Source organism: Embiotoca jacksoni, unplaced genomic scaffold (assembly GCF_022577435.1).
Source record: "Embiotoca jacksoni isolate LCO1_2020_lvr unplaced genomic scaffold, fEmbJac1.0.p SCAF_9, whole genome shotgun sequence".
In the NCBI taxonomy this organism is placed as follows: Eukaryota; Metazoa; Chordata; class Actinopteri; family Embiotocidae; genus Embiotoca; species Embiotoca jacksoni.
Window position 1 is genome coordinate 8,089,248 of NW_027185447.1, and position 23,704 is coordinate 8,112,951.

General features: G+C 39.3%; 2 protein-coding genes across 3 annotated transcripts in view; both read right to left on the reverse strand.

Moving 5' to 3' along the window:
- chl1a (cell adhesion molecule L1-like a) overlaps positions 1-14,352 on the reverse strand; it is a 32,173-nt gene extending 17,821 nt beyond the window's left edge. For both annotated transcript variants that reach the window (XM_069141040.1, XM_069141038.1), the window contains exons 1-17: positions 14,224-14,352; positions 12,036-12,205; positions 11,449-11,557; positions 11,164-11,351; positions 9,419-9,541; positions 7,443-7,613; positions 7,085-7,123; positions 6,778-6,889; positions 6,502-6,683; positions 6,240-6,374; positions 5,305-5,445; positions 3,407-3,518; positions 2,529-2,692; positions 1,607-1,772; positions 954-1,078; positions 640-744; positions 8-205 (exon numbers count right to left, since the gene is read on the reverse strand). In XM_069141040.1, coding sequence (XP_068997141.1) covers positions 8-205; positions 640-744; positions 954-1,078; positions 1,607-1,772; positions 2,529-2,692; positions 3,407-3,518; positions 5,305-5,445; positions 6,240-6,374; positions 6,502-6,683; positions 6,778-6,889; positions 7,085-7,123; positions 7,443-7,613; positions 9,419-9,541; positions 11,164-11,351; positions 11,449-11,557; positions 12,036-12,117 — 2,152 coding nt within the window. In that variant the 5' untranslated portion in view covers positions 12,118-12,205; positions 14,224-14,352. The remainder of the gene's footprint in view (positions 1-7; positions 206-639; positions 745-953; positions 1,079-1,606; positions 1,773-2,528; positions 2,693-3,406; positions 3,519-5,304; positions 5,446-6,239; positions 6,375-6,501; positions 6,684-6,777; positions 6,890-7,084; positions 7,124-7,442; positions 7,614-9,418; positions 9,542-11,163; positions 11,352-11,448; positions 11,558-12,035; positions 12,206-14,223) is intronic.
- The window catches only part of cntn3a.1 (contactin 3a, tandem duplicate 1), a 285,629-nt gene that overhangs the window by 140,664 nt on the left and 121,261 nt on the right, over positions 1-23,704 (reverse strand). The window lies entirely within an intron of this gene.

Consider the following 23,704-nt stretch of genomic DNA (forward strand, 5'->3'; position numbering starts at 1 on the left):
GTCTCACCAGCAGGGGGTGTTTCGTGTCTCCCGGTGGGCATACTGGGGGGTCCAGGTCCAACAGCATTTACTGCATACACTCTGAACTGGTAGTTAAGGTGTCCGTGTAATGCCAGCTCTGCTGTTGCCTGGTTACCGACGACTTTCTGTAGCTCCTTCCACTTCCCAGGCTCCCATCGGCTCTCTTCATACTCCACTACAAATTCTGTGTGGGGAGGTGGCACATTTAGTTATCACACACTTGATAATCACAACTGCTGATAAAACATAAATTAGACTCCTGTGTTTTGTTGTAAGTGTTGATTGAAAGATTACACTTCCAGGACTGATAAATTAAATGTTTCAACATTCAGTTGAAAATGTGTTATTGTTTTTTCAGTGTTAAATGAGACTATTTTTAACACTCTCATGTCTGTGAGTCTGAACCTGATGTAACTACACTGTAATACAGTTTACAGTTGTTTTGTAATTGTACTACAATTAACCAGAAATTGCAGCATTATCTAGTGTAAAGCGTAACATCTGAATGTACAAGTCTCTGGATAAATGTTGTTTCTTTATATATTATTTAGTTCCAATATCACCCCTCACCCCCCTTTTAATCTTCAGCTCTACTACTTCTTCTACATGAACGTATACCTATTACAGAGCTGTTGTGATCACTCCCGGGCATCCAAGACAGCTGGACATTCCTCGGATTCTGAAGTTCAGATATTTCTAAATTCTTTGGAGCATCAGGAACATCTGCAACACAAAATATATACAACAACATGAGATACTCAGAACATCTAGAGAATTTAGATACGATAATGAATAAATTACAGGCCTTACACAACATCTGAACCACAGTGTAATGTTCTGTTTTTCATTATTTATATCTGTCTACATTCTAAATCATTTCCAACAAAGTGTCATCAATACTAGAAAATACATTATTCATAAAACAATCTTACCCAGTACTGTGAGCAGTGCAGAGGCAGCGTCCTCATCCAAGATTGTTTTAGCAGTGCATGTATATGTTCCCTGATCACTCAGGTTCACGTTCATGATCTGCAGCGTGCCACTCTGCTCAAAGTATCTGAATCGTACGAGAACAGTTGTCAGTTGGAAAGTCACTTTAATAAAGTACAAAGTATTCAGTGAGTATATAAAATACCTTCACCAGAGAGACAAAACTCCTCGACAAGTTTAATGATCTTAATAACAGAAAAGTTTTAAACAATTGTAGTTTAAACAGCCCAGACTTTTTTTTATTCAGTAAGTGCAGTAGTTCATGCCAAGGCCGAACTATCCAAACAAGTGCTATTAATACCTAACTATTAATTAGCATTTATTCATCTCAAAATAACCTATAACCAATCAAACAAAATGCTTTATAGGCTCCTTGGCAGAAGTAATCAATCAATTTATCAAGTGGACAAAAGACCAACAAAATCACTTGTCTTTGACCCTCCTCTGATCAGGATACAGAACAAAGCTTTTGGGACTTTTCATCCTGTTTATCTAGCACAGCATTAGCATACAGATTGAGACAGTGAACAAAGCCGCTTTAAACACAAACACCCCTGTAAACTAACGGAAACACTATCAAAGCGCAGCCAGTTACCTGGAATCTTCCTCAAAGGAGAGCGCAATCTCCTCCCCATCCTTCCTCCACACCACCTCAAAGCTGCCCTGCAGACTTTTATCATACTCTGCCTGGCACATCAACTGAGCTGAGGTCCCACTGATGATCTGCACGTCCTGAGGTGGACCCACTATTTTCGTAGGGTCTGGAGATAAAACACAAAGCCAGGGATAAAACCACATACATTAAACAGAAAGGATGATGATAATGTTTTGTCAGGCTGAAGCCAACATTCATAATTCCTTCATGCCTTATATAAGATGTGAATCTCTTGAGTTGAGGCAACTTCTTTACTTCATAAATTAGTTTTTTCTGCTGTAACTGCCTCTGAAGGGAAATGAGTAACTGAAATTTTAATGCCGATCTGCATTCATGAAATGACCACAAAAATATATTTCTAAATATGTTCCATCACATTATTATTTATGAAGCATTTTATTATAACATCAATGAAAGATTAATTTTCTTTTCAGCATAAGTGTGTCTCAAAGGACCTCACAAAGAAAGACCAACTAGTTTTAGCGACTTAATTAATGACAGCAGAGTGTGTTGAAAAGAACTAAATTATAGCTTTAACGTTTTATGGAGACCATTAAATGCTGTTTTTGGTGAGTTGTTTTACAAGCTGGAGCCTTCTGCTTGACAAATGACCTGCAAAACTCAAACCTACCCCTCAGTTTTAAAGGTACTTGGCCGAGTGGTTGTAAAGTAACCTCACTTGTATTGACTACTTTAAATGTAAAGAGTGAGTTCACCTGAATAAAAAAGATAATTTTCTCTAACCCTAGTCTAGCTAAACTGATAAAACAGTGGAAGTGTTCATGTCAGTGAAGTGGCCTTTGTGTGCAATGAGTACAACTACTGTTGCTTAAATAAAGGAGACATTATGTTGCCGAGTTACCTTTTACAACCAGCACAGCGTTGAGAGATGACATGCCTTCCATGTTACTGGCAACGCACACATATTCCCCACTGTCACCTTTCTCTGTGCTCATGATTTTCAATGATTGTCCGTTCTCAAGAGCAAAAAATCGTTCCCCCTTGATGACTGTCTCCTCTTTGGTCCTGGAAGATAAAGTTTTCATAATCTTTAAGAGAACTGATCCAACATCATAAGTGCAAATCAAAAGGTGTCCTTTGCTACAATTTCAACCTGAACTTTTTTTTAAAGTATATGGTGAGTATAAGATTTGAGCCGAGTTCATTTTCACCGTCATTTCAGGTGAAGATCTCTCTTGTGTGCAGTATATCATCTTCTGAATGTGGTGAGTTGGAGTAACTAAGTCAAAGCCAAACATGGTAAGCGTTGTTGATTAGATTGAAGTGATATATCATTTAATAGAATCAGAAGTGTAATCTTAATATTCAGTGTTTTTGTAGCATTCAGAGTATTTTATCATGGACTGTTGGAAATCCTATTTCGCTTTTGTGGAACTGTAACGGAGCAGCAGTGGTAGTTAATAGGATTTAATTAGCCCAATTTCAAGGAGCAGAAGAGGATTATCACATTAAACAGACATACAGTAAGTGTCAACATCAGTCAGAGTCATACAGACACCTGAAGCAGTGGGGATTTAGCATGACTCACTGGACTCACTGCTGTGAAATCTGTATGTGCTCTGGTTCATTCCGTAAAATGTTCAGTTTAGGCTGTTTAAAATGGATATTGTAAAATCATTATTTTCTTGTGTTTAAAATAAGAAAGCAAGATCAGAATTAGCACCATGTATAAATTAACTACTGATATTTTTTGTTTGTTTACATATAGTTTCTACTCACCAATATATGTTGGATGGTGGGGAGCTGAAAACACTGCAGTTCAAGATGATATCCTGTCCTAATACCACAACGTACTCATGGTAGTCCCTTGTCAGTATAAGAGGAGCCATATCTGAAGGCAAGGGGATAAAGCAGAGATTACACTAGCTCAAATGTCAAGGTATGTCAAGCAGAACAGATCAGTGAAAATACAGCTATAATTCAGACACAGACATGAGCAGCACAGCCTCTTGTAACACTACAAAATCATAATAACATTTGCAATGATTGTTACAAATGTAAAACTTATTAAAAACCCGGCAGATACATTTTGTCACCATTAAATTGAGTGGTTCACAGAAAAATACGAGTTAACCGAGTTATGTAAAGTGGCTGCAGCTCAGTCCAACGAGGCTGTAGAGCTGAAACAATTCCTCATTTAATCATTTAGATAATTGACAGAAAACTAACTTTTCCTTTTTCTTTTAGTATTAAATTAGTTTGAACAAATTACAGAAAAACAAAAGTGAAATTAAAATGCCAAGCAGGTTTATGTGACTTTCTCTGGCATTAATTAATGATTAATAAACAATAAAAAATAAAATCAATGAAAACAGTCAAATAATACATAAATTGATCATGACAATTATAATAATGCTTAGCTATAATGACAGATGGCCACAGAGGGCTGAACACAGTATGGTATGTTCAGACAGCATCATGATTATGTGCACTGCTGTGTTGTTTTGCATGTCACAAAATTAATAGTTATTCAACATTGTTAAGATCACAAGGTTTCAGCTTGTCATACAATTAACGTTAATTAATTAATGTAATAGATACACATTTATCTATGACTATAAATAATATGGATAATGAACCCCCTAATTTTTTTAGCTGTGCAGATGAAAAGACATGATGAGTTACAAAAGCAATTGGAACAAAAGCAGGCCGCCAGGTGACAGCATCTCTGCGTGGGTGTCTTTATTTGGTAATAATCCACTTACAATTACCTATGACTCCATTCAGGTAGTGACTCACATGCTGTAGGTAATATATCAACATGTAATATTAAGTGGTCTAATGGAAATAGGGGATGCAATCAATCTTGAATATTATTTGAATGCTGGTAGGAGATACTTGAGCGACATAATCTCAGAGAGGGATTTTTGTTCAAGGTATTATGATAAAAGCGGCTCTCGTGGCTCTGGAGGTAGACCAAGTCGTTCACCAATCACAGTCTTAGCTGTGTGATCCCATGTCCACGTCAAGTTAGTTAGCGAAGATACTGAACCCTGAAATTGCTCCTCATGGTCAGGCTTTGTCTTGTATTGCAGCTCTCTGCCATCATTGTGTGAATGAGAAGCTATAAAGAATTTAACTGCTTTGACGATAAGCTCCAGTATACTTTCTAAAGAATATTACAACAAGTAGAAGATCAAGTCAGACTTCAGCTGAAGGAGAAAACTCCTCATTCATGCTAACAGGCAAATTATGAGTAGGCAGTTAACGTCTAAGTGTATCTAAGTTGCAAAAATGATGGAAAACAGTAGGAACAGCATGAAATCCTAAGGCTATTCAGCTGCTCGTGTAAGCGTTTTCTTCTTATTTATAGTGCCAGAAGAAAAGTCTCTATCACTATCAGTCAATAAGAAAAAGGACCTGAGTGAAATTTGTCATCCATTACTTAGATACGGTTGTTTACAGGCATTGTCTTGACAGGGTTAAAGCTAATTTAGGCAAATTGTAGCTGGATGACAAAGATGGATGAACCTCAGCATCTGAAGCCACTGCAAGATGTCTACGTCTCAACAAACACTTAACAGACGCAGGCATAAGTGAAGAGTGTCCACAGTGTGTCTGTTGTAAAACGTGTCCTGGCTGGCTGTGTAGGGAGAATGTTTTGTCGTAGTACTTACTCAAGATCATGATGTTAACGTTGGTCAGAATACTGCCATGACTGTTGGAGGCTTCACACTGGTAGACGGCACTGTCCTCTGGTCTGGCCTTATGGAGCACCACAACGTCATCAATCACTCGCCTGTTATTCAGTGGTTCATCTGACAGCAACAAAGACATTAAAATCATCAGAACAGCACAACAAATATGTTTTTAAAGTAAGTTTTGGAGAATGACAAAAATTGTCTGGTTCCAGCTTCTGTAATGTTAAGAGTTGCCACTGTTGTATGTTTTAGAGAACTGTTTGCTGAATGTCTTTTGGTTTTGAAATGTTGCTCAGAGAAATCCACACATTTGAAACAGTCACTTCAGGTAAGTTATGATGGACATTTTCTGACATTTTATAAACCAAACAAATTAATAACACGGAGAAAAATGGCCTGCAGATGAGTTACTAATTAAAATAATTGTAAAAAAAAAAAAATCCATAAATATGGTCCAATATCAATATTAATACACTACTATATACTTTAATCCAGTATATACATAATCAGGAAACATCAGCTCGTATAATAAACCCTCTGATATGTCAGTCAACCTTTTGACTACACCAAATTTACACTATGATGTTGCTTTTCCTGCTGAGAAATTTAATAATATTAGAAATAAATCATTCTTACCCTGACATCATAAAACTTGTTTTCATACATGGATAAGAAAAGAAGATTAGGGTTTTTAAAGGGATCGGTATATACTTTGATACAGCACACATTGTGTTTTAAATTGTGAAATGAAGTTGGCCTCATGAGCTCTGAACAACACCTTGCAGACACTTGCTTGTAACACTGAACTCCAGCTTCTGTGGTTGAAGTTTGGTATTGCTGCTCATTGTGCTGTCCTGCTGCCCAATGACAAAAGCTGAATTAAACTACAGCTCCAGTTTATTCTCACTCACCGCTGAAAATGTCTCCATTCCTCCTCCATGTTATGTCTGGCGGTGGGTTTCCACTAACCAAGCACTTGATGTGAACATCAGACCCAGTCACAGTCAGCTGGCTCTGAGGAGGCCCTGTCAGCCACTTTGGTGGCTCTGGGAGATGTTAAGAAGAGCTTGTTGGTCGCAGTCAGAACAAATGCCATCCCTGTGTCAACAGCTTTGCTTGTGATGCAAATCCACCCACAAATACATGCATAATTGACTCCTTGTGTTTACTAACCTTCCACAATTACATCAAAGTAGTGGACAGCCTTTCCGCCAGCGTTTTCCGCCGTACACATGTATTTCCCCTGATCCCTCTCTTCCACAGCGGGTATGGTCAACAGCTTCTGAAAGTTCTTCAGTTTGATCCGATCAGTCCAGTCATCTCCCATTTTTATCCATGTTACGTTTGGAGTCGGACTACGACATCAGACAATAACATATTAATACCTGTAATAAATAATACACAGTGGTAATACGGTTGGAGTAGTGAGAATACAGAGTGTGCACATACGATCCTTCTGGTATACATTCGAGTTTCAGAGCCTCTCCCTTCAACAACACCTTCACCGTCTGGACACCAGAGGGCAGCAGCAGGCTGGGTTTTCTCACCAGGGGGGCTTCAGCTGCATTGAACATAGAGAATAGTCTTTCTCATTGATATGCATTATTTTAATGAATGACCATTTAAACTACACACAAACTTTTTAGTCAGTCGGTTATCAGCAGGTTTTATCAACGTGCAAATCAACTGCATTGCTTGTTCACATAAAATGAAGCATGTTTTGATTTATACTGTGAAGGCTTTGAAGAACACTCACGGATTTCGCCACTGTCAGATGAGTCATTGTCGGGTTTTACTGGAACAAAAGCAAAGTACAGCAAACATAATATGGGTAGTGATAGTGATCGTTTGTTTTCACCAACATGTATTTCTCATTATACTGTCATTTTCTAGCGCACAAACATGACAAGGCAAGCCCTGCTTCTTGGTATGTAGTCAGGGAATATCCTGAATTTACCTGGAAAAACATCCAAATGTAATTTGCAAAAGTGAAGTGAGCCGTTTCTGTCTGCATCAGCTTCTCAGGTGGTTTTCTTATTTATGACATGCTGAACAAGTTAGCTTCAGTTTTTGGTATTTAGGTTAAAGCCACACAGATTATGTAAGAAACCTACAGCTCTTGACCACGACAGCCATGGCAGTTTTCTGGACAATGGTGCGAATTCTGGGGAAGGCAGCAAAGCAACAGTAATCCTGACGATTGTCTTTCTGTAAGGCATTAGAGAAGTACAGGTTGCCATCAGTTCCCATGGAAACCCTCTCATCCTGCTCAATGTGCTGGAGACCTGGAAAACAACATATTGGTATCAACAAGGTGTTATCAGAGTCAAACATGTCTAATTATAACACAAGTTTCCAAAATATATTTTAGCTGGTCAGAAAGCACAAATTGAACAGAACTTCTTCAATATATAGAGTGCATCAGTAGAACAACAGTAAAGGTCCTTTCAGCTGACATCAACAAAACTCAGGTTACATGATGAGTAGCCTAATATCTGATAGATGTTAATAGGAATGCCCTCAAGGGTTTCGTTGTATAGACTTGGTGAACTCATAAGTGCACTATGCCAGCATAGTTGGTTTATATAGAGCCATTATTTCAGTAACGGGTCAGTGACGCTCTGTGTCACTCGGTGAACAGAGCATGCATTGTATTGAACAGGTTTATTTAAGAACCAGCCTTAAGACATCTGTCAATGTTGAAGGCAAAGTTATATAAAACAAACAAAAAACATATTTGATTCTGATTTATGTCACATGACAAAAGATGGGTCACTACTACAAAGAGGGCTATATTTTTTGTTGTGGAGTGGATGCAGAGAGCTCAATGTTCTGCTGAGAGTGAAGACACATGCCATGTCATTTAGTCAAGATAGTATCTTGTTTCATGTTGGATGTATTTATTGTTGTGACAAATCCTGGAAAGATAAAGGTGCAAAACTAAGACTCAAAATAGACTTCAATAGAATTTAAACCAAGAGCTGTGCACAAGTGTGTTTTCATTCATTCTGCCCTGTTCCCGTGGGCCCATCCTCCTAAACACCTATAGGCTCTAATGTTTTCTTTCTGACATCAGTCATGTTTGTTGGAGGCGGTTAAGGACCTTCAAGGGGTTGTACAGAAAACTCATCCCCCATTGACAAAGCACTTCAGACAGAACTGAGGTAACCACAGTGAATCACTTTCTCTGGCAGCAGTGGAAAAACGGGCCCTGATGTGAGGTAACACGTGGGCCTCGTGTGTATATATTTCTGAAACTGTTCTTACTGTCACTGCCATGTGCCTCCTCAAAATCCAAGGTGTCATCAGCCACTGTACTTCAATATAATCTGTGAGGATCTTCTGGAAGTTGTGGTGCAGACACAACTTCACACTATCTACACCGTCCCATGCTAATACGCTGCACAGTCCAGTGACAAATAAATGAATCCCTTATAGATGTCTCACTTATGAGCAGTGAATGCACCATTATGTTTTAAACAAAGTGAAATAACACCTGAAATACTCTATGTTGTTGTCAGGGATGTTTTGTAATTTGCTGGAACAGTTGATCAGACCAATCTTGTGCTACAATTGGCCAGGTGTAAAGAGAGGTAAAAGAAGCAACTATTCCTTTTTTTCATCTCATGCACTCAAGTGTAATACCATGAATGTGTTTGAGCAGAGACTTTAAAAAATGATATGATGTATGTGTCCAAACTCTCACTATGACTGCAGGCTTTTCGCCCCATCTCCAAGAGTGTCTATTTGAAATATGAGCACTTCTGTGTGTAGACATGGCCAGGCAACACGTTGTATGCCTTCATAAATTCAAAGCTGGCTGAAGCCATTGCAATAGTGTTCATGGGAACACATGACCAAGTGCAACACAAATCAGGGATTGGACAGGCAAGACTGCATTGGTCAGCGAGTTTTTTGCCCTTCCATCCATGCATCAAGACAAAAGTGAAACAAAAAAGTGATGTTGGGCTTATGTCTTTAAAGTTGCAAAACATTAACTAATATAAGGATTTCTTTTTTTTTTTGACCAGCCAACAGACAGGCATACCCAACATATAAATTACAAAAATTTAACAATTTTATGGCTTACTGAGAGACATCCAGTAGAGCTGACGAGGGGCTACACCTTCTGGAGGGTTACACTGCAGGATGATGGGCTCTCCCTCCTTCACAACAATAGGATTTAGTATTTCCTTTGGAAATTTAGGGGCACCTAATCAACAGACAGACATTGAACAAAATTAAACATTATCAGGATGCGATGACTTTCAAAAGCATAAGTCAGTAATTAGGGCACAAGCACCGCTAGTGCGAAAGGCCTATTGTTATCCAAGCGATTATTATGATTCTCTGTAAACAACTGCATTTTTGGTGGCTTTATCATATTGAAAAACTCCTGAAAGTTGGTAAACGCGTCTCTCCCGGCGAAAAATTTTGTATTTTAGTGGAGTCGTGAGTGGTCGTGGCCAAATGGCTCGCTAGCGCCCCCTAAACAGATGCCCCGGCGGCACCATTTACCTACATGCACGAAATTCAGTCGACATGTCTATCACACCTCGACGTACACAAAAGTTCCAACGCACCATTACGTCAACTCAACAGGAAGTCCGCCATTTTGAATTTAGTTGCCATTTTTGGCGATTCGCACATGTTGTACTTTAACAAACTCCTTCAGATTTTGCCGAACTGACTTGAAATTTTGTCTGTGCACTCTGAACATGTTTGGAATTAAAAGTTATGAAAATAATTAGTTTTTCGTCGATCGGTGTGCCCGTAGCATGGCGGCCATAAAATGACCCAAAAGTAATGTTATTGCATGTTGTTCAAAAAAATGACCAGATTTTCAAAGTCAAAAATGACTTTTTTAAGTCATAAGAAAAGGGGTGAATTGAAAACCAAACCTTCTAGTTGAGAGGCAGCAGTGCTAACCACTGTGCCACCAATGTTCCCAGGAGTTAGACAGCATTGTGACAAATCTTTGGCTCACTGCAACCTATAACTCCAAACTCCTAATTTCTCCAAACGTTTCAACTTCACTAAAAGTTGAATCACCATCAACAGGCCAAGGTGAGATCTGAACCATTAATAGCAACCTTGGTGAAGTAGAATCTTTTACCTGTTGAGTTAACCAGACTGTCAGTTAACCCTAACCCTAAAGCTCTGAGTGAACTCCGTGAAACACTTTCTTCTGCCATGACTCTTTCTCCGGCACCAAAGATAGTCCAGCGGTCTACAACGCCGACTCTGAGCTGGAAACAACCTCATGAAGACACGGGTTTGAGCCCCGCTCAGGTATCACACGTTTCATGATTTACGGAGGGTGAGTCCCCTTAATAAGCCACACGGTTCGTGGAGAGCGAATCACTGTAAGGCTAAGCCAACTTGAGGCATGCATGTCAGTTCAGAAAAAGGTAGCATAGCCAGGGTGATACGGCTAAATTTGATAATTCACCGTGACACAGGAAGTTGATGTTTAAGCTCAAATGACGCTCCAAACCTCATAAAACTTGCATCAGGCACCAACTTTCATGAGTTTTGAAGATGTTAAAGCTGCCAAAAAAAGGCATTTATTTTTAAAGAAGAATAAGGAACGAGATCAAGAAAAATATTATAACTGCAAGGGGAATATACGAACCATCACGTGCTGCACGTCGGTGGCCCCGACCCGCTGGATCCACGACGTGCAGCGTGCGAGGGTCCGCATATCAAACAATTTACTTTAAGTTGTTTTAAAAGCTGCTAACGTTCATGCTTAGGCAGAGTGAACAGCTAAAAATACGAGCACACATTTTAACAACAGTTTTAATTTAATGTTATTATGGAAAGTTTACTTACTGGGAACTATGATCTTAATGTCCTCTGTCATGGCAGTCCCCAGCTTGTTCGACGCGTAGCATCGATATTTACCCTCGAACTGCCTGAGGTTCTTGTTGTGAAGCACAAAAGTGCCATTTGTGTAGTCTGTTTTAATTGTTGTGAAGTTTGAGGGGAAAAAGTCTTGGCCATCCTTTGTCCATCTGTATCTGTTGGAGTAAAATAGGTGGCAGGTTTCCATCACTGAATCATTTTTGTGCAAAGCTTTGACATTTGGTCAGATTCATGTCACTTGATGTCACTTACTCTGGTGGTGGGTTGCCCTCGGCGTCACACCTGACGGTAATGGTGTTGTCAAAAGGAAGTGCAATAATGGGACTTGGTGTGTGAGTTATTATGGTTGGAAGCTGCTCCACTATAATATGAAGACACACAAAATCAGCACGGAAATGTAAAATTTTAACACATTTTGTTTTGTGTTTTTCCTTTACCGTTTCCAATTCTTTCTTTATACTCTATATGAAGCTAAATGGTAAAGTTGTGTGACAGAATATGAACAAGTATGGTGCCCTGGAAAGGCGTTGACCTAAAATAGCATACCAGGACTTGAACAGCATTCTTAGGCCTAAACAAATAAAACCTTTGCTGTAAGGCTTGTCACTTAAACAATTTACTTTAAGTTGTTTTAAAAGCTGCTAACGTTCATGCTTAGGCAGAGTGAACAGCTAAAAATACGAGCACACAATTTAACAAATCTTATGTTACTTAAAACAAAGTGAGAGGAAATTACACATTACACTGCCTTCCATGTCAATTAAACCTGGTACACTGACTTTTTATGTTTAGCTAAGCACAAGTGAGCACTATCTTAAGCAGTTTCACATCACTCCTACCTTCCAGAGGGATATTGAGGCCTGTGGCCCTGGAGGTCAAAGCCAAAAGCAGAACGAGCTGCAGGCTCCCCGCCAACCTCATCACCCTCCACTAGTTAATGGAGCCACTTGAGATCAGGAGGTTGTGTGGCTCAACTGCTGTCACGGGGAATTTGTAAGGCACAGAGGACCTGGAGTGAGAACAACATTGGGAACATGTAATACATTTAACAATTTAACTCTGAAACAAAAAACAGTGACTTCCAACAGTGGTCCGATAAGGGTCTTACATGCATCTGTTCTAATGACAGAAAAACAGCACTGAATGAACATCTCACAGGCAGTTGCTTTGCGCTAAATGGGTCGTAAATGATAACACATAATGTTGAAAACACACACTTTATACAACATGGCTGACAGCTAAGTGAAAATCAAGATCTGACAACATAAGAACCTGTTAAATACTGCAAATACTTCACAGTGTTTCTCTACAACAATCCCAGTTAAATTTCCTTTCTGTTCTGTTTTGATCAAGATGTTTATCTCTTTAAAATTGCAACCATGAAATATATTTATTTTCTCAATTGCGAAAAAGAAAAACACTTTTAAAGTTCTGTATTGAGGCCCATTTAAAGAACTTGTGCCTAATTCATGCAGGATATCCTTTTGAAGACTCCAGCCATTTAACATCAGTTGTCCCTCATTGTTCTGATGTTGTAGCACAACACAGCAGAGCACTTGTCTGGAGATTACCCTTTGAACTGTAAAGCCTGGCTGGTGGCATCGCATGGGATGCTTACAGTAAACCCGACTGGCACAAAGGCTAAGCTGCTGTCTGCTACGATCGCTAGATCCAAGATGGCAGACTATAAATTGGTCTAAGCCCGTCAGTGTTTCACAGCTTAGTTCTCACATTGCTGAGACTGCGGTGGCAGCACTGGCAATGCCAAACGGGTTCACCCTCCAGCTAATCATGCTATCAGGAGAATGAAGGCGGGGAGCTCCAGCCGTCATACAGTACGCTGCTTAACAATGGCTGAGTGCTCCTCCGAGGTCTTCTCAGGACACAAGTCTGCATGTGTTCTCCCTTCTTCGTAAGAAAGGTTAATGTGGTAATTGTTATGGACTACATTCAGGATTAAGCCGCTTGAATTTAGAATCAATTAAACAAATTGGGAGATTATGGCAGAGTATTATTTACAATAGGGACTTTGTGATTATCTTCGGCGGGTTTGAATTGTAAACAAAGCTGTTTTGATGCTTGTTCCAGTGGAGTAAGCATATGCTTTCATGTTAAAGCTGTAAGCCACTCTCAATCTAGGCTGGTGCTAGTTTTTCTGCTGTGTCTCACACAGAGGAACACACATGCCTGCGCACACAGATAAAGCTTTGAATTAGTGACCACCTGTAGTACTCTTGTATAGCATAAGTAAAAACTTTAGTGACAGTGTTGAGATTTACATCACAGGAAGAAAACCCAACATCAGCCCAGCAGAGCCTGCAAAGTCCTTGTCAGGCAGGAGGTCCACAGTCCTCCAGTGACATGATAAATGGGACCTTTTATCAAGACTTGTGCTGATCCTGACAACACAGACATGATCAAACAAGCAACTTTCATTCATGTGCAGCGAATCAACCGCCCTGCTGTACACCCAAGGAACTTAGTGGGTTAGGCAAATTACTGAGCTTTATGTGCACGTGGGGATCTGCAAACCTGCCACTTTAATGATAACTCAAACAAAGCTGACTCTGTCCGTTTTGAAGGCAAAATCCTCAGAGCGTAAGAAGGGGTGGAGTCCCGATGTAAACAGATAACAAAGCATGTCTTTTTGGAGCCAAGGGATATATTACCTGAACACATGGCAGATCATAGCCACAAATCTGCAGGGATTGTGCTAAGCCAATAGTTGGCCAGGGTTCGAAGAGTGTGACTACTACGCGACTAATCCTTGCCAACACACACTGTATACAATGACCCCATACACTCACTCCACCCCTTCTCCCTTCTTTAGTATCAAACTTAGTACCCCCCCCCCCTTACACAAATTAACCACCTGTGTGTGTAGCTGCAAAGAATAGACTGCAAAGAAAGGCAGGAATGATCTCGTATACACGTCATTCATCTTAAATACATTCAGACTAAGAACAGAAAGAAACGATGTCTCAGGGACTAATAAAACAAACTTTTCACGAAGTTACCAATACTCACAGTTTTTTGAGTCATTTTACATCGCTAGCAGAGGCCCAAGTCAGCTGCACTAAAAATCCGTATAAAAGTACAGGACGGTCAGGGGATCATTCCAACAACTCTCTCTGAATCAACATCTCTGACACGTCCTTGCTCCTCCACCTCACGTTGCTCCCCTCCTGCTGCACAGACACGCCTCCCTGCCCGCCCCTCCACTCAAGCGGCCAAAGGAGCGACAGCAGACTCACTGAAGTGACATATGTCGCCAAAGCCTCTCACTTGGCAAAGAGGCTCTCTAAGCTTGTGACAATGACTGGGACAAAGGCCGCACTGCGGGAGCTTCTCAGCGAGCATTAAAGAATGGGTGCAGAGGAAGTACAGGCATGTCTCTCCTTCTCTCTGTCTCACTCTCTCCCTCGCCCTTTTTCCTTGATCCTTCCATCCTTGCCTTGCACAAACTATGCACGCCCATTTACACCCAGCTCCGTCTCAATGATTTTAATGCAATGCGTCTTTGCCCCATTGAAAAGGGAACGGAGTCATCTTCTGTCAGGAGGTCAGATCTTTTGTGGAAGTGTACTTTCATTTCCATGCACTTCTCCAGGGTATTGATTCATGAAGGCTTGAAATAGACATGATGGTGTTGATAAAAGAAATGATTTGGCTTTCCCTTTCCATCTTTTTTTGTTTTTGTTTTTTTATCCTTATTAAGCAAGCATAGTGTCTTATCTGGAGCAAAATAAAGAATGATTCAGTTCAGTCTGCATTTCTTGTTCAGCTACTCAAACAACTTAAATATCCCTTTTATGTGGAGGTCTCAGATGTTATCTATCTCCATTGCTCTCAATAGGCCTTGTTTATATTCAAAGGAGCAAAGCAGGGATTTGCAATGTGGATAGAATAACAGACTGTCCTGAGTTTGTTTCCAGATCTGCACTGCATTAGGAGTAATGGAGACTCTACCTACAACATAATTCCTTGAGGCTAATGGAGAAATAATGATCCCACCAATAGGTTGAAGAAGAAGAACTGATGTTCACTGTAGTATATTACAGTCTGAAATTAGCTAGCAAAAGCTCCTTAGTCATATCTAGGACATTTATAATGTCAGATCGAGTGAAATGTTCAAGAGAGAAAACAAGCTTAAGCTTAAGTCTGCTCAAATTTGATCTTATTTTTGTGGTTATTTGTAGATAAACAGTGACATAGACCAGAACTACTTTGTACTATTCTACTTTTTACTTTTAAATCAGTGAACGTTTCAGACGTGTCTACAATTCAGTCACTGTTGGTGCAGAATGGCACATAATTATGCACTTCATTTAAAACACTTGTAATCACCTCAATTGGACCTGTTCCATGTTTAAGAGAGCACGGTTCCTGTAAACATCCTGTAAAGCCTTAGAGGCAAAACCTCCAACAGACTTGCACGTTCACTCAAACCTTCACATGCAATGCAAACATGTGCAGAAACGATTAAGAGAAATACAAAAGCAGCATGGCCAAACATACATTGTCCAGTCAAGTAAATATATCAAGAGTTACCTCGCTATGCTAGGTAGGAACTGGGACAGAGCCCAAAGAAAATAAGAAAAATTTGTCTAGAAATGCAACATAACACACTAAATTAATCTAACGCACATTTTATAATAGCATATGCTACTTAATATGCTTCTGACCTGAAATATCCAACCACAGATTACATATTTCATTGTTCTGTGCGTGTGTTTGGGAAATACAGAATATGACAGTTCTATTCGTCAGACTTTTGTGTGGAATTTCGAATTTTCTCTTTGCCTTAGATATACTGTATGCTAAGTATTTCAGCTTTTGCCATTGAAAAAGCCCAAACCATAGACTGTATATAAAAATAGATGAAGCATTTTGGGTCTGAAAAGTGAAGCCAATGGAAGTGCCATAAAGTGCAATACCACTTCATCATGAAACACAAAGTCAATAATTTTTTTTTTTAGTTTTAGTGTCATTTTCTAAAGTTGCTCCACCTGATTACTTGTCTGGCGGCCTATTTGAAAAAAAAAAAAAAATCACATAACAAATGTAATATTAGGCATTAACAAGAGATTCATTTGGGGTGTGTCTGCTTTGAGTAACATGTCTAGGGTGCAGTTAGATTTCTGCTATAGAAGGGCATGTCCTTGGGTTTCCAGTCAGATGCACCGCTCGCTCCTTCCCAGCTTGCGCACATATGATCACTTCTGGCGCAAAAAAAACATGTTGGCAACAACCAAAAGGCCAGACTCATGCAGTTCACAAACCAATGGGTCATGTCACAGTAGCTTGCTGCTTCCACTAAAACTCATACTAGACTGGACAGGACCAAAAATGTACCATTTAATGTTGTAAACTAAGAAAACATAACAAATAGAAATATAAAAAATGGGCATATTTCAGCTTCAAACTTTCAGCAATCTAAATTGACCCACTACAAATGATTCAGATGGCTGAGGACACCTTAGCTCACATTGAAATGAAATCAAACAATATTCCAAGAGAATGGACAGGAAATGGTTTTAGGATCTCATGACCAGTTTCATTGTGTTTGTGAATTCCAACTTTGTGTCTTCACTAGAATCTCAATCCCCTGTGGGTATTCTCAATGGCTTGCCCCACCCTATCATTTTGTAATGATGCACTTTCTACACAATAGTCCTTGCCTCCAGTCTGATAATTACAAGTCCTTTGCTTCCGACATTATGTTGGGCTAAAAAATATATAGTAATTAAAAAATATTTTCCAAACAAACTTGCATAAAGCTTGACATACTGAAACATGAGAAGACTAGGTTGAAATAAATGTAAAAATCACAACAACATCTGAAGTGGTAACCTCACGACTCTATTGGACAATCAAAATCGCAATGGAACAGATTTCAGTGAGTGTTATAATAAGCAAGACTATCAATAGTCTATTAACAGAAGTAGACATACAAGTGCACATATAAAAGAATGACAAGCTTTGCTGTCAACAGAGACAATGACAGCTATGACAGAGGTCTCTCTGATTGTCCACAATCATCTGAGAGGAAGTAAACTAACCCCAGACAAACTCTACTCATGAACAAATAATACAGCATTTTTGCAAATATAACTTTTCACATGATGACTTCGTATAAACAAAGTACACAAACCAATTGAAACGCAATGAGTTGGGCTAGTACTACAAGTCTCATTCCTAAAATTCCGTACACAAATGTATAATTAAGTCAGTTTTATTGGCTGCTCCAGAAAACCTCCCATCCGTGTGTTCAGGCTGATGAGTATGCAGTAAAATGTATTACAACTGCTACATAATCCAGGTGTCATTAATTTCATACTGGTCTACAGAAATGGGGAGAGAGAAGCAAAAACGTCACACAATAATAAACAATAATGGTAATGTGTTTGAATGTGTGCCTGAGACAACTGCAATTTGTGTTTGAACTTACTGATGCTGTTATTGTGCACAAATTTAGCTCATCATTTTTACTCTGTAAATGCCCGCTGATTACTTTTACTTTTATTGTTTGCTGGACTCCTATCTATATCTTACTGATTAAACCAAATACAGAGATAAGTGTCAGTAGCCAACTCATTCAGGACAGTATTGAATTTGTATCCGTTCGTAAAAACAAACTACAAAAACACAACCCATCTTTATAATCTATACCAATGAGAGATATTTTCAGTAATGTTCAGATTAAGGAATTCAAAAAACAACTATCGTGGAAAAACACAAGACGACATCATTTGCACCAGGCTATGACACAATGTAAACATGAGTGATGTCTAACATGGGTTAAAACACCAACTGCATGTTTTCCCTTCAAACAACCCTCTACTCCTGCCCTTACCTCTACGGCCTGCATATCTTTTCCGTCATGACTTGTCGGTGCCTTAACGTGTGCGTTGTTTCTGTTACATGCCCTCGAGCGCTTTGACAAGCTACTCATCATGTGTGCCTGGAATTCACCCAAACAGCTCTGTGACACACACCAGTCGCAGCTACATCTAACCTGCGCTTCCAGTATTATGTAAAGAGGCAGGGTCTTTACGCTTCTACAATGTGTACAGGCATAACAGGTTTAAATCAAAAGTGTGTAGCAGCTGACATTACAAAGCCTTAAGAAACCTGTAAAGCATACACAGGCACGTGGTTAGTGAGAGGTAACTAATATCAGTGTTTCAATACATGTCCTGTTCCAGTTTTTTTTTATTCACACAGACAGTTTATTTTGCCTGTCATCGATATTTACAACTGATTTGGTTTTAAATTTAAGCTCCACATGGGTTTTTAGGTGATTAACACATGCAGTTTCATTCCTCCATCATCGAATGTTAATTTAACTTAAGACCACATGTTCTGTGTGGCAGTTTGTGGACGTGTCATTCATCAAAGCGCCGTGAAGCTTGTTTGGTTAGGGTTAAACGCTTCTTTCATTGGAACACAGTGATTGACATGCGAAGAGATGCCTCACTTACAGGAGCTAGCCTGGCACGCAAATGCGTGGCACGCTATGTCAACCACAAATTCCAAATACACATGACACAGATTGGGGATTGGGGATTTCCTGTGCAGTTTCTATCCTACACCAGTCCTTCAGGCTATTTTAAAAATATTTCATCCATAATAGGAATGTGGGGTTAAGATAATAAATTATTACACAACCTAAATTTCAATGAGTAAAAAAGTCAAAGTCCTCTTACTCACAGAGGCTACAAAACAACATGAATCACTATTGAAATATGTCCCTCTCTGTTGTGGAGTAACAAAGAGTGGCATTCAGGAGCTTAATCGGTTTTCCACAGTCAGCAGCACAGAGAAAGAGAGTTTGGAGACAAGCAGTCACACTCAGCTTCCTCCCTACAAACACCGAGGGCACGAGAGGACCTCTTCACACCTTCCTTCACCCTGACACATTGTTCATCACTGTTGCAGAGTGGCAGATAAGGGAGCAATGCTGTGCTCTCTGGTCTGAACTAAGCTGGTAATTAGTTTACGGGATAATCTTGAAGGCCTTAAGTGCCATTTAGTTGGGTTGGTAAAGTCTTTTTTTAAGACGCCAACGAATGGAAGAATTTTGGTTTCAAAGGTGTTTTTAAAGATGCAGTCCTTCAGTTTTTTCACTTAATTTGCACAACTCCTAAATTGAAGCTTCAACATTTTGTAGGATAACAGCTTTTAATATCTGTCGGATAACAGCTCGGTTTACAAGTACTACTGTAATTAATAAAAGTTATAATAATACTAACATCAGTATGTTTTTGTCAACTTCTCTTAATCCATGTACTGTATTAAGAAATGTGAACTAATTTTGGGTGTCCGGGAGTTCCACACATTTTCTTTAAAATTTTGGTGATGGAAAGACCGCATTGTTTACACTCGCATCCCAAACTATGTTTTGCCATTTCATTTAAAACTATGATTTCTGCGTGTTCGTTATGTAGCTGCTCAGGGCAGAGGACCTATAAATACATCACCGGCACTGTGTGTGTGTCTATTTCTGTGCAGGATTAGCTCCAGTAAGACGACACTCGTGACAATCACGTTTTTAATCAAAATGCATTCTTCTTGGAGCGTTTTGGGGTTTGTGTGTCCACAATTTGCAATACACGTATTGTCATCGCTTATTCTTTAGATTGTTTTGTTTAGTTGATAAAGTGGGTTGTGATTGGTCTACTGATGGAGTACACACAGAAATACTTAAGGATTCATTAATCTAATCAACAGCAGCTTGGAAGAGCTCCAACAGAAAAAGTACTGACGCATCACCTCAAAGCTAAATCTGCCTGGTCTTGTAGTGTGCACCCACTATTGTAAACACTGTGGTCACCCACCCTGCCTTTTAAACACCAAAAACATAGTTGGCGGTTGTCAAAAAGAGCGATTACCCTGTCGCATGTAAAAAAACTAATTTGAGTCTCTCTTAAAATGGCTTTCACCTCCAGCCTTCTTAGTCAATGCATGAAAAGGAGGAAGAGTAATCTTTCCTCTATAACATCAGTTTGTCCGGATGAAAAGAGTCTGAGAGGACTTCAGTTACTGAAAGGAATCATGCATAATCTTTTAGATTTCCTCGCTGTACATTAACACCCCCACCACCAGCAAATAAATCTACAAAAATAATGTCTGTGGCATGTGGACATCATTTACTGGTCCGCCTCCTCTTGATGAGCTGGTAAATTGGTTTTGAAGCATCCGCCGCAACATGTCAAGAGAAGAAGGCTCGTGACTCACATCAGAGTGCTCCCATGAAACTTTTCCTCAAACGATTATATTTGCAGCATGCTTTGACAAGGGCTCACAACATGAGTCAGATGAATGCAACTTTTTGTGTTACATTGAAAAACAGATATGAATGGAGCCCTGACTTTTAAAACTGCAGTGTGTAATGAATAAAAGAGACCAAGGACACTTCAAGTCGTGTTATCATCCTCATCTCCTACTTTATATTTAATTATCAAGTTCAGCCAAAGAGTGATGGCGGATAAACTGCGCTACGTTGACAGCATTAGAGGCAGCTGAATAATTTGATGGACTGTTTCAGAAAAGTGACTATTTCTTCGTTGTTTTCACCTGGTTTGCACTTAATCTGTTACATAAATGCTCTGGTTCAGAGCCAGTGGCACTTAAGGAGATTCATCGCCCTGGTAGGTCTAAATTACTCTTAGGACAAGTACCATAGGAGATGTACCTTGCATCACCCTGTGTGACCATTAGCGTCACTGCTGTCTAACACAGGCCCATGACAGCGGTACCCCTGTGAAAGTGTCAGGCCCTTGCTTCATTAGCATTTTTGGAACACCATGAATTAAAGTGTTTGTTCTGGTCTGTGCGCCCAATTGGAAGGGTCCATTAAAGAATGTTTTATGGGCTCCTCTGTGTTAGGTCGGAAGTTTTGGAGCTGGTGTTTGGAGGAAAGAAAGAAAAATGTTCTGAGCAACACAGTGGCCCGGATCAATCCATATGCCGATGATAGACTGCTTAATAATTTTGAGAATGTGGACAGGTGCGTCACATAAGAAGTGACAACTTCAAACAGGTTAATAAATGTTTCAAGACAGACGCAAAGCATATTGGCAGGCTGTGATTAAACTCAGAGTGTCTGGTCTTAGATTCAGAGCCAAGTATCTACCAAGTATCTATCTATTGCAACATGCCTCCTGGCAACTCTTCTGACTCACAATTCTCAAAAACAAAAATTTCTCACACAATGGTGTGACCGGGCATAAGAACGATATTTAAGTATTGCAACACTTTCTTAAGACTTTCAAAATAACAGAACACGTCTGTTACTGTAAAGAAAGAGAGAAATGTAATAATACTAAAACGTTTTGTTTTTAAAAGTTCTACAGAATGAATCTTCTCTATTTCCACTAACCACACCAGCAACAAACAAGCTTTGAAAATGATGTTACTACTGCACATGTTACATGGTTTTTTTTCAAGATGTGTTCACTTCAGGTAGAAAAAAAACCTGTTAAATTTAGGAAAACAGTAAATAACTCGTTGCCACTGAGCTAAAGACAGAGTTGTAGTTAGAGTATTAAGACGAAAATGAGGTGTCCAAAAAACACAAAACTGCAAAAGAATGCCACGAGGCTTCTCCTCCGTCCAATATTTTTTTAAATGTATCTATGAGTGCACTGTCACCATTATGCCACGGTCATGCGCCACAGAAAAAGTTTGAAGTTCATTTTATTCATACATCATTCAGTTAATTTGACCGGAGACCTCAAATAGAGCGGAAGAATTGTTGCTATGGTTACCAAGTTTGACAACCCTATTTACATGTTAGCCATGTCCCCATACAGTTTAAACAGAACCGCGGGCCTAAAAGATGAAGGTATTTTCTGTGACCAGGGGGTTCCTAAATTTTTTTTAAAAGTTTGTTGGAAGAAATTTCTCCACAATAAAGTAATAAATTCAGTCACCTAAAAACAATATTTATCTGCCTGTCTTGTATTTATCTACTCACTGGAAGTAAGCATTTCAGACAAGCAGTGAGATACCAGCTGATTTTCCAAAACCTCCTCATGGTCTGATGGTAATACAAAGATGCATATCAACACCTGCTGAAAAGGTAGCCTTGGATACTACCACATACAAAGTTTTGTGGAAGATTACTGTGAGCAAGGTTGTGACCCTGACAAAGAATGAAGTTAGTGAGAGCGAGAGACAAAAACAGACAAAAAGCACGGGTGGCGTGGGGGGTTGTGGGGGGTGTGGGGGGGCTAGGCGAGGAGAGAGTTTTGTGGGTGATATCTATGGCACAGGAGAGAGAATTCCATGGGAATTTGGCTCATTAGCATATGAATAAAATTCCATCAGCGGGAAAAGACAGACACCGAGTTCAGAGCCTGTTGTTAGGAATACCAGCAGTAGATGAGTAAAATTATTGCAGTGAGCGTTACGGTCAAAGTTAATCCTCGCATGGTGTACCACAAATGTAGAGCTGAGGATTTCAGAGACCCGGGGAAAATATAATAAATCAACATATTTTACCAGGACGCACTGTGGAAATCAAACAAGCTTGAGCCCTTTTATAATGAGTCCATCATGGGAGTGAAACTCTGATCATTAGAGAGGCTTCAGCTTCTCATGGTTAAATGATGCTTTAAAATAAAATCTGCTTTAAGGTTATATTTCCAACAGGTGAGCTAATTGAATCCCATCTTTGCATGACTTCTCTTTGTGCTCATCAGTTTGATCATTTAATTGCAATGCATAGCAAATTCCTCAATTAGTTAACTGAAAAGAAAATGTATTGGCACCTGCTCAGATAGTTGAATAATTGTTTTAGTCATTTTCAAGCAAGAATTTAAACCTTTGATGGATCCAGCTTATATTATTAGTTTAGACAAGATATTTGAAGATGATGCTCTAATAACAGGCATTTTCACTTAATTTATTGCATTTAATAAAAAATATATATGTATCCCAAAACAAAAAACATATTAATCAGCAATGGGAAAAAAAAAAAACCTTAAGTTTCCACTACAATAGTACAATGCTGCTTACATATGCTAAATAATGTAAATGGTAATCAAATTATGTATGTAATCCACTGGTATACACTTTGAGTACACTTTGATGATGAAACTCATCAACTTTTATTTAAATAAAAACATGAGTTCAAGATATTTAGTTTGTAATTCAGTATTTTCCTCAAAATTGCATTGCAAGTTCCACTTAAGTAAACAATCTAAAGAGTTCTTCCACAAATGTCCACTTTATAAATTTTAGAAAATTTAGAAAGCAGAGAAAAACAAACTCTACACAGAGACATGTTTGGAGCCTGCTTTAGTCTTTCATTAGTGGTGGGAACCTGTACTGCTTTGAAACGGGGAACATGTATGAGCATGGAAGTAATGCGTCATAGTCAAATTCTTCACTCCTGTCCGACAGAAAATATCTCACCTTTATGTTTCGACAAACACGTGCCTGCTGCACAGTCAGATTCAGCTGTGATTATGGGACATGCCCTGATTTTGGTGAAGTCTAT